The sequence below is a fragment of the Pongo pygmaeus genome, chromosome 10 (assembly GCF_028885625.2).
Source record: "Pongo pygmaeus isolate AG05252 chromosome 10, NHGRI_mPonPyg2-v2.0_pri, whole genome shotgun sequence".
NCBI lineage: Eukaryota > Metazoa > Chordata > Mammalia > Primates > Hominidae > Pongo > Pongo pygmaeus.
Window position 1 is genome coordinate 67,825,727 of NC_072383.2, and position 11,403 is coordinate 67,837,129.

General features: G+C 39.3%; 1 protein-coding gene across 1 annotated transcript in view; it reads left to right on the forward strand.

Annotated features, from left to right (window-relative positions):
- MYRFL (myelin regulatory factor like) overlaps positions 1-11,006 on the forward strand; it is a 121,999-nt gene extending 110,993 nt beyond the window's left edge. The window contains exons 20-25 of the mRNA XM_054445027.1: positions 4,015-4,077; positions 4,702-4,789; positions 7,260-7,334; positions 9,721-9,841; positions 10,148-10,222; positions 10,343-11,006. Coding sequence (XP_054301002.1) covers positions 4,015-4,077; positions 4,702-4,789; positions 7,260-7,334; positions 9,721-9,841; positions 10,148-10,222; positions 10,343-10,429 — 509 coding nt within the window. The 3' untranslated portion in view covers positions 10,430-11,006. The remainder of the gene's footprint in view (positions 1-4,014; positions 4,078-4,701; positions 4,790-7,259; positions 7,335-9,720; positions 9,842-10,147; positions 10,223-10,342) is intronic.
- The last annotated feature ends 397 nt before the right edge of the window (positions 11,007-11,403 follow it).

Consider the following 11,403-nt stretch of genomic DNA (forward strand, 5'->3'; position numbering starts at 1 on the left):
ATGAGATCAACCCTAGAAGGTGCTGAAAGTATGCCTTTATGACTTCCTGTATGACTACTGGAAGATTTATGGTTTTCCTATAACCAGCCTTTCAGAGTCAAATAGTCTTGTTTCAGAGAAGTGTCAAATGGAAGGTGTTTTATGGGAGATTTAAATTTTATTTCTTGCGTTTGAAAAATCATTTTTATAATTCTGATCTGCAAGATTATCTTTCCTCATTCCCACCTATTTATTGCTGTTTTTTAAAAAAAACCTTACCCCACCAGGTACTGAATTGTATTCATAGGGTTCTATGTCTCCAGGACCTGAAAACACAGTTCTATGGAATAAGACAAATCTATAGTTCTGTTGCCAGAATTTATAACGAGCTCTTTTTCTGCAAATTCAGCAGGCAAGTAGGACAAAAGGTAGGAGTCCTGGTTTCCACTTCTCTTTATGCCTCATTTGCTTTGTAAATTTACAACCTTCTGTGGAAGCAGTCTTAAGCAAAACTAATAGTAGAGACGTGTTTGAAAATTATTACTGGAATAACTAGAATCCAAGAAATCTGGAGGCCTTTTTGGCAGCATATATGTTTATATGTAAAGGAAAATAAATATTCAATTTTCTAGAAACTCCTCATATATCAGGACCCATTTCTTCTTAATGGAAAGCACCATGTTGGGCTCAGAAACTTGCCCTGCCTTCCAGTTCTGTCTTGCTTCCTTTTGCTAATAGAATAAGGAGTCTAGCTTCCCATGTTCATTCTCAGCATACCTCTGCACCCTTTCCCTGGGAACTTTCCCTGTGAATGTGTAAGAGGAACGTTTTTTGGAGGTTAAATTGGTCTTCCCTCTTCTTTTCCTTACTCTTTCCCTGGCTCTCTTCCTTCCATCCTTTCACCCATATTCATTGAGCACCACTGTGAGCCCAGCATTACCCTATCTGGGATATAACAGTGAACAGGATGTAGTCTTCAAGAAGCTCACAGTTAGGTGAATGGGTAAGTAAACTAGTCATTCCATCTAGTGAGAGGAGTTGTAACCAGGATAGGGATGTTTAGGAGTGATTGTCCCCAACTATTGTGTACTATTGCTTTTGCTTTCTATCCTGAAATTGGATACTGAAACTTGAACATAGATCTAAATCTGCAAATTAAAAAAAAAAAAAAAAGATTGCCAAAACTTTGTAAAGTTATTTTGTTAGGTGTACTTAGCGACCCACTAAATGATTGCCTTCACTATCTACTTTAAAAAGATACATTAAAAAAATAGCCTTAACAACATTCATCTGAATGGTTACCTTTCCAAAATTGCATTTAAAATGCCTTTTGGGTGATGACAGGAGCCTAGCCACTCCCTGGGCTCCCTCCCTACAAGCCTGCTCTGGCCCCACACCAGCAGCCTGATTCCTCTCTTCAGCTGGCTACATCTCAGGCCTTACTTTAGACCAAGCTTGTCCAACCCACGGCCCATGGCCCACATGCGGCCCAGGACGGCTTTGAATGTGGCCCAGCACAAATTTGTAAACTTTCTTAAAACATTATGAGATTTTTTTTTTGTAATTTTTTTTTTTAGCCCTTCAGCTATCCTTAGTGTTAGTGTATTTTATGTGTGGCCCAAGACAATTCTTCTTCCAATGTGGCCTAGGGAAGCCAGAAGATTGGATACCCCTGCCTTAGACTTTAAGCTCAATTTTTTTCCTACGTGGATCACATTTCACATTTTCCCAGAATAGCAAAATTGTGGACTCTGGAATCAGATGGTTTGAATTGGAAACTCTTTATTCCTATCCACAAGCTGAGTCCTTAGTGCCTCACTTAGCTTATCTGTCAAGCGGGGATAACCTCACTCTTGGACTTTTGTAAGGCACTCAGAACAATGTTCAATGAAGAGTAGGTGTTAACAAATAGTAGGTGTAATTATCATTGTTATCCTTCAATGCAAAAATATATGTCCCACAGAATTTCCTCTAACATTTCATATTCAAGTTATTAAGCAATTGGGAAGGCATGCTCAATTTTTTTTATAAGTTTTGCTTATCTTTAGAGACCACAAACTCTACTTATATGAAGAAGGTTAATGTTTCATTATTTTACTGTAGGGATAGTTTTGCTCCTATTTTTCTTCATTTTTACCCACTCTCTCCACTGCTGTTGGACCTATTCTCTATTTTAACAGGTTATATTTAGCAGCAGAGAGCACACAGTAGTAGGCAGGGTTGAAAAACCAATAGGGACCAATATACATTTAATGCTAGGCCCTGGTGCTACCTGGACTCAACTCTAAAGGGATTATTCCATGAAACAATCCATCTCCTATCTCCATGCTTTCTCTTGGGATCTCCAGGAGTAGTTCTTTCTCCTTGCTAGTGTCCAAACGTTATATTTTTTCATAGCCTTTGCTTTCACTCAGAAAAATAAATATGACTAATGAGTATGTCCCTACTCCTTTGCAACTTCATATGAACCAGGCTTTAGTTGAGCAGAGAAGTTGACTTTAGGGCCTGTTATACTCACTCAAGAAGTAATATCAGGACCAAAAGAAGATCAACAGGAAGGCAGATGCTAGCTCAATAAAAGGGAAAACTGGTATTAGCATTGCCCCGCAGAAGAATGGGCAGTGAGTCCCTTGTCACTGGAGGTGTTCAAACAGAGATTCCTTGGTTATTTATTTCTTTTTTCACATTAGCATGTGTGATCCTGATATAGCAATACTAAGATGGATAAAAAAGAATCCAGATAATCTAAAGATAATAATTTCAATTAACAATGTTCATTCACAAACTAGATAGGAAATAAAACTATCATTAGCTTGTCATTAATCAAAGAAAGATGGTTTCCATAGATTGAGCAGACATTATGCCAGGGATTACAGAGGATTCAAAGAATGTTAGTAGACATTCCCTATTCTGGAATTGTCAGGAAAGGGCAAAAATACATGAAAAGTTAAGTAATAATACAGAGGTAATATGCCCTTCAGTATGGTGACAGATATATCACTGACTGATGACTACATTGATGGTTCAGTAATAAGTGCTATGGCATTGGAAAGGAGGGATCTGTGAGCAGCAGACCTAGTTGGGGATGGTTTCTTAGTCCACTTCGCCGTCGTAACAGAGTACCACTGACTGGGTGGCTTAAACAACAGATATTTATTTTCTCACAGTTCTGGGGGCTGGAAGTCCAAGACCAAGGTGTCAGCAGGTCTGATTTCTTCTGAGGCTTCTCTCCTTGGTCTGCAGATGACTGTCAACTTGCTGTGTCTTCACATGGTCTTTCCTCTGTGCACACGTAGCCCTAGGGTCTCCCTGTGTGTCCTAACCTGCTTTTTTTTTTTTTTTTTTTTTTTTTTTTTTTTTTTTTTTTGAGATGGAGTTTCACTCTTGTTGTCCAGGCTGGAGTGCAATGGTGCAATCTTGGCTCACTGCAACCTCCACCTCCCAGGTTCAAGTGATTCTCCTGCCTCAGCTTCCCGAGTAGCTGGGATTAGAGGCATGCACCACCATGCCCGGCTAATTTTATATTTTTTAGTAGAGAGGGGGTTTCACCATGTTGGCCAGGCTGGTCTTGAACTCCCGACCTCAAGTGATCTGCCTGCCTTGGCCTCCCAGAGTGCTGGGATTACAGGCATGAGCCACCATGCCTGGCTCCTAATCTTCTGTTCTTACACGGACACAGGTCAGATTGTATTAGAGCCTACCCTGACAGACTATTTTTAACTTAATCACTGCTTTAAAGGCCCTATCAACAAACAGTCACATTCTGAGGTACTGGGGGATAAGGCTTCACTATATGCATTTGAATTTGGTAGCTGGGAAGGGGACCCAATTTAGTCCATAACAGATGACTTCTTGCAGAAGGAGGAGAATAAACTAGATCTATAAGAAACAGGATAGAGATTAGATGAGTTGAAGGATGGGAGACAGAAAGGGTGGGGGAACACTCAATTCACAGAGATGAACTAGGTCACACATGGGGTTTCTTCTCTTCTCCTGAACAAGCCTTCAAGATTGACAGACTTGTTTCCTTTTCAGAAGACAAAAGCAAATCAGTTTTGGCAAGAAATGCACTTAGCGGCCCTGACTGGGAGAGTGACTGTAAGTTGACATTTAAGTGACACTATTCTTTGGCTTTGTGGGGCCAGGCTGACTAACAAGTTGTAAAAGCATTGCTGGAGTGAGGAGCAGGGACAAAGGCTGCAGCCTGCCTGCCACGTATATCCATGGGACTGTGTGTTATAATCGATGCCACCCTAACCACTAATGAGGCATTAGAAATGGTCACTCACTGTCAGACAAGTTGTGGTTGATCTCCATGGATGTTCATAATTTATTTGAACTTCCTGCCCTCTTCTATTCTGACTACATTTTTAGTTTGTTTTCTGTTTTCTGAAACAGATTGCATTTCATGCTGCACCTCCATTTTCAATAAATTTTGATTTAGTAGGACTTCCATGGTCCAGAAATTCTTTTGAATGTTATAGGGCATGGTTATTGGAGCCTGAGTTTTTATTAGTTTTTGTAGTATGTACTATAACCCCCCAAAAAGCCTTCTCCCCTTCCTTTTCCTCCTGTTTTTTTTCCATTTGAATACAAATGGAATCTCTTGACCTGGGAAACTCTTACTTCCCATTCTGTAATTTGAGGACTGTGGCTGGAATACAATATTCTTTTCCCTTTCAGAAGAGTTTATTTTCTTTTGTCTATTTCTTCTCAATTCAGGGATTGATACAACTATCAGTTCTATTCAGATTATGGAAATCCAGCAAATAATAGATCATCAGTATTGCATTCAAAGCCTCCAGTGCGGGTAGGTAAGCCTCCCCAGCATGCCCTGGTTGTTTCTGGAATTTACCCATGGCTCTGGGTTTTTAAGACTGCAGTGGAAGCTAAAGCTACATGATACAATCAATGTGTGCTTATGTTGCTCCTTAAGTGAAAACATCTTTATTACATGGTGGGAGAAAGAATCATAAAACAGTTGGTATTAGCAAATGTCAGTAAGTCACGGCCCTAGTGATTCCAGTCTCCTGGTTTAATGGATAGGTCCAAAGCAGAAAGCCTAGGGAGCAGCTCTGTTGCTGACTCTCTGAGGGCACATATCAGGGGCACAGAGCTGCCAGTTAATTTTATAGACAAGAAAGACATTGTTGCTGATGGCTCCAAGTTACAAGTGAGCTGACATTTGCATATTTTAATAACAAGGGATATCATTATTTTAATTGCTGAAAAAATATAACTTAGCTTTTCAGATAGGAGGAAAAGATCAGATATGGCAAAAGTTATCAGGACATCCATCTCCAGTGTATGCCTTATCACCTGTATCAAGGTAATGATACATCTAGAAGCAGAGGGTGCAAGTTGCTTCAAAGAGTACAGTGTGCCAGTTGTAGGGATTAAGAATGGAGAGGGCTGGCCATGGTGGCTCATGCCTGTAGTTTCAGCACTTTGGGAGGCTGAGGCAGGAGGACTGCTTGAGCCGAGTTAAAGGTCAAGACCAGCCTGGGCAACATGATGAGATCCTGTCTCTCCAAACAAACAAACAAAATATTAACTGGGCATGATGGCACACACCTGTGGTCCCAGCTAATTGGTGGGAGGATCTTTTGAGCCCAGGAGGTCGAGGCTGCAGTGAGCTGTGTGTTTGCACCACTGTACTCCAGCCTGGATGACAAAGTGCAACCCGGACACACACACACACACACACACACACACACACACGGAATGGGGGAGTTATTTTTCTTAATTTGATAACTGTTTCTTAGGCACCTGCTAAAGGCAAGGCCTGTAATTTGAACTAGTGTCACAAATCCTGCGGGTTTTCAGCCTCAGTTCTTTTCCAACCTGATATAACCTGGGCTTCAAGTTGATGGCTGTGAGTTATAAAAGTAACATGTATGGTGCCTTATGATTTGTTTATGACCTCTATGTTCATTATCTCATTGAATTCTCACAAAATCCCTATGAGGTTGGTATAATTTATCCCTGTTTTGTAGTTAAATTTCAGTTAAACTTGAAAAATTTGCCTAAGATCACCTATAAGTGGCAGATACAGCTATTAATTAATGTAGTAAGATGACATAGTGAAGAATCAGATGATTCAAGTTCAAGTCCTAGAACTTTGACAAGATGTTTATTCTCCCCAAATACCCATTTTTCAGCTACAAGATGGGGATACTTTCAAAACTGAGTTGGGTTGCTGTGAAGCATGCAGATAATGGGAGAGACATCTTAGGAAATGAATTCCATTTATCTAAGCTTCCCCTAGTCAAACAAACTGCTCCTGATCCCAGTGCAGATCTTTCTATTTTAGAAAATACATTGATTCACTGAAATAACACTGTTCTCAATTTGGTGTGCAAGTTGCACTCTTATTTTTTTCAGCTGTATTGAGGTATAATTGACAAGCAAAAATTGTTTATATTCAAGGTGTATAATGTTTCGTTTTGTTGTAATATACCTATCCAGTGCAAAATGCAAGATCTTTCCATTTCCTTTACTTTTGCTTTTTACCTTTTTAGCAACTTAGTTTAGCATTGCTTAAAAATAAAATGACTGACTCTTTTTCCCATCGTTCTGATTTTAAGTTGTTTTTCCATGTAATTCAAAGGATGGTCAGGTAATAAGGAGAACTTGTTTTAGAGACAATATGTCTTTTTGCTGGAGTTTTTCATTACAATACGAATCAAAGGAATTTCCCTTTTATCCAAGTATCTCTCTTAAAGGTGTGGGGGGAATCTCTGTATAAGCACTTGTCTTGCAATCTTCTCCATTACTAAATGGTAATTAGAATTATAACAATTTTAGCAGATTCAGATTCTAAAAGTACCTGATATTTCCTCCCAGTGTTGCTCAAAAGGGAGTGATTTAGGGTAGAAAAAATGTATTTATTATTCTAGGGGCATTGTTAGTTTGAGCCTTTGCCTCATTTGTCTTCAGAAATCTGTGTCTCTTTAAAGGGGACTAAAGTCATTTCCTGTGTGAAAAAGCCATTTCTTGGTCTAGGATTTGACTTTCCATCATTGTTTTTTTCTGTGTGTTCTAAAAAACTATAACTTTTTATGGTATATTTTATATTAAGACCTGAAAGAGATCACTCTGAATTTGACAGGTATATCCTAAAAACAAAAAAATGATACCAGGTTGAACTCAGTTTTCTATATTTATTATTTACTATATAATGTTTCACAGTTTTTATAGTATATAATGAGTAGCAAAAAGGCCTTTGAAGACTTTCCTGCATGTTTTGATTTGTGGTTTTATTTTTTTTCCATAATTAGATCTGGAAATTATAATTACAATATTCCTGTTAATAAACACACACCCACCAATGTCAAGTTCTCTCTGGAAATAAAGTAAGTGCATGGCTGTAAAAAACAATTTCATTTTTATCATTAGTTGAATATGAAGTCTGGATTTACTTCACAATTTGGTCAGTCGTTAAGAGGCAGAAAGCTATCAGTTTGTGTTAACTAATGATGGTTTGAGAGGTGGCCTATTTGAGGGAAAGGTTTTCAAAATGAGGGCTGTGATCATCCAGGCTTTCTTCAGGGAATAGAAGGGCTCTAACCTCTATACCCATGCCTACAAAGTGGGAGTGATTTTGGTTTGATGCTCATAAGCTGTAGACTTCCCCTGACTCTCTCACTTGGTGAGAGAGAATTGGAATGGGAACAAGAGTAATAACATGCCCCCCGATGGGAAGATGCACAGCTCCCAGTAGCAATGCTAATGCAGACACCACTCCTATTTTCCAAAAGACAGAAAAAAAAAAAAGGAACCAGAGTTTGGAATTGGACAGACTAGGGTCCAAGGATTCTGTCACTTACTAATTCTGTGATCTTGGACAAGCCACTTATCTTCTTTGAGCTACTGTTTCTTTATCTGTAATATAAGTATTACATTACACCATAGCACATAGAGCTGCTGTGAGAATTATTAATAATGGTGAAATTAATAACTGCCATTTGCTGAGCACAGACTGTATGCTAGACTTTAATACTGGGTCATAAAATCCTCACAGCAACCCTCTCAGGTTGGTTTTTTTTCCTAGTTTATATTTTTGAGATTGGGACACTTGGGTTTAGAGTTTCAGGACACATAAAAAAAAAAAAAACACATTCTGAAAATCACAGGTAGTAAGTGATGGAGCTGGGCTTCAAATTCAGTCCACCCTCTCAGCCATCACTGTCCGGTCCTGCCTCCCCAGTGAGATGAGACATGTAAGGACACTGCCCTTTCCTGACACACAGTAAGCACACAATAAATGGTAGCTTTTATTAGGACTACCTTTCCTCCTAAATCACAAAACTCTAACTTAACCTATTCTTATCAGATATTTTAAATGATTATGGCACTTAAAGACTTTCCACTAAAAAATTATGCAATGAGCTACTTTCCATGAAGATAAATGGCTTTTTGTGTCTCCTGATTTTAGTCTGTCCTTTCCATTCCCCTCCACATTTCCTTTCTTCTTCCCTTCCTTTTGTATCACTCTTTCCTTTCCCTCAGTCCTCCCCTCTCTCCCTCTGCTTGCCCAGCTCTGTTTTCCATCTCCATCCTTCACCGCACGCCTTCTGCCTTTTCCTCCGTCTTAACTCAGCCTTCATACTCTTTTCTCATCAACTTTGCCTCTGTGAGGAACCAATGTCACTCAACCCAACTGCTTGCCTTGGAAAGGTTTCTTTTAAGCAGCTAATATTTTATGACTCAGAACCTACCATATTTCAAGGCAGAGCAAAAGCTAAATGTACTATTCTTATAAATTGAAAGTACTATTATCTAGCACTCCTTGAGTAACCTGGAATAACATTTTCTTATTCATTTCTAGCTTTTAGTGGAAGGAAATAAGGTTATATGCTATATCCCCTGAAGTGGCAGATCACCTTGAGCCGCTAAATCAGGACTTTTAGTTTACAAACCATTTTTTGTAAAATGGATGACTTAAAAATAACACATATACTCAACTGAGATCGTAAGTTGCCCCAACTTGTGCAAAAGGATTGTTCCCAAAGACAAATAGATCTCATCCTCTTGATGATGATTAATGGGCCAACCTCCAGAGAAGAAGAACCGTACTTTCTTGCAGACTTTCAACTCTGATAGCTTTAAAATCTAGTGATTTCTGATAGGACTCACTCCCAAACTCCTACCTGTATTTATTTGCCTTTTTATTTTAAACAATATCTGCCTAGACCCGGAATTTGCAAAATCAAAAATCCTGAAAGCTTCATATAAACGCAAACTCAGTGCCAGTGGAAAGAGAAGGAATATATCCAAAAATTATAAAAAATACATACGGAGATAAGTTTTGATGTGAGACGACGTAAGTCATAAGATTAGGTTTTAAAAACTATCATACACAGCCAGGCTAACGTCTGTAATCCCAGCACTTTGGGAGGCCAAGCCGTTAAGGTTGCTTGAGCCCAGGAGTTGGAACCAGCCTGGGCAACATAGCGAGACCTTGTCTCTATAAAAAAAAAAATAAAAAGAAAAGAAAGAAAAAAAGAAACCATCATATACTATTTCGGTAGCTATCTGAGATGGGGTTTCTTTTTGTAGTAATGAGATGTGAGCTGGCCTGTTGGCATCAGTGAGCTTTGTGTGATACAATGCCTATTGTGAACTTTGAATGGATCTCCAAGTTACGTTCCCATTAGATCCTCTTCTTATCAAGGTGTATCCTATTAGAAGCTGGTAACTGCTTTTTCATGTGCTCTTTCTTTTCTTTGTCTCTTGAAGCACAACAGAGCCGTTGATAGTCTTCCAGTGCAAATTCACCCTTGGAAATATATGTTTCCATAGTAAAAGGGGAACCAAAGGGATGGAAAGCCACAGAGAAATCTCCCAGGAGATGACACAGGTAATGTTTTCTGCCTCCTCTGTTCCCTGCTGAGAGAGGGATACATTGAGCGAATTGCCAGTGTTTTCCCTCCCTGGCCAACCCTAGTCACAGGGCTTGGCTCAGCCTCTTCTTTGTGTCCTTATGAAGTTGCCTTCTAAGGCAACTTCTGTTCTGTTGCTAGGACTGTTCTAGCAACACCCATCAAAAGCTGTGATCCCGACACTTCTCCTACAGTCATTGAGGAAATGCTTTTTCAGCCTGTACTCTTTCCTACTGACTGTCAAATGCGTGTACAAAATGGAACCTCTTTTATTCATTATTTAGGGATATCAGCACATTTGGAGCCTCCCTGTAGCCCCATTTTCTGACAGCATGTTCCATTTCCGTGTAGCTGCACCGGTAAGCTTGCTTTTTCTTTTTCTTTTCAGTGAGAAAGAAATTGAGCAATAAAAAAAAAATCACTTTAACCACAGTAATTTTTACATTAATCTTCCTCTTTTTTTTCTCCTTTTCTGACAGGATTTAGCTGACTGTTCAACTGATCCTTATTTTGCTGGGATATTCTTCACCGATTACTTCTTTTACTTCTACCGACGCTGTGCCTAATTTGTTCTTTCTTTCCCAAAGAAAAATACTCAGAAATACATTTAACAGAAACCAACATCCTCTTGCAACTTCTTTTTTCTTCTTTGTAAAACATTTATGTTTATTGCTGAAGGACTTTTTCAGGCTTTAGCGTCCAACAGTTTTGAGACATTAATGAGGAGAATAAAATGTTTGCTGAAACTTGAAATAATGTGATGTTTGATTTTGCCATGACTAGGAAGAAAACATTGCCTGGAGCAAACAGTTCTGTTGAATTTAAAAATACTGTTTCTGGTATTAAGGAAGTTGTGAGCTCAAAATAAGCAGGTCTAGCCTCTATTTTGTTTTAACGTGTGTTAAAGCTTTTGAAAAAACCAAAAGGGCCATGTCGACTTCGGCCCACTAAACATAGACTCTTGAGAATGTGTGATATGGTATGTAGAGGAGTTGTGGGGGATGGTATCTGATACTGAGCTCACATTTAGGCAAATTGTCCTGTGTGTGTGTGTGTGTGTGTGTGTGTGTGTGTGTATTGTATAAACACATACACTAGAGTACAGAATGTCGTTTGTTAATAAAATGGATTTAAGAGAAATAATTGCAACTCTGCTTTGCAATGCTTGATGGACACTAAACTGTGTGGGTAGGATATGCCCCCTTGTAAAGATGGAAACTCCTATACCCAGAGCGCACTGAAATGAGTCGAACTAGCCAGTCCTAAGCATGCTTACTCTGCCTCACCTGTTTCTTCCCTCAGATTACCACAATAAAGGGATATGTCTGCAGTTCCTCCTTCTCCCTCTGCCTCCTGACTGATCCCAGGGCTTCCCCGGGTGGCTCCCTCTGCCATGCCATGCCCCCTTGTCTTGGGGACTGTGAGTAACAAACTGTCATTTGGATGGCAATTATCTCCTCATCTGCTGGTCTTATACCTCAAATTTTCTATTAATACACTATTTTTTAGAAAATGGAGATCCAAGCCACCCTCACTGTAG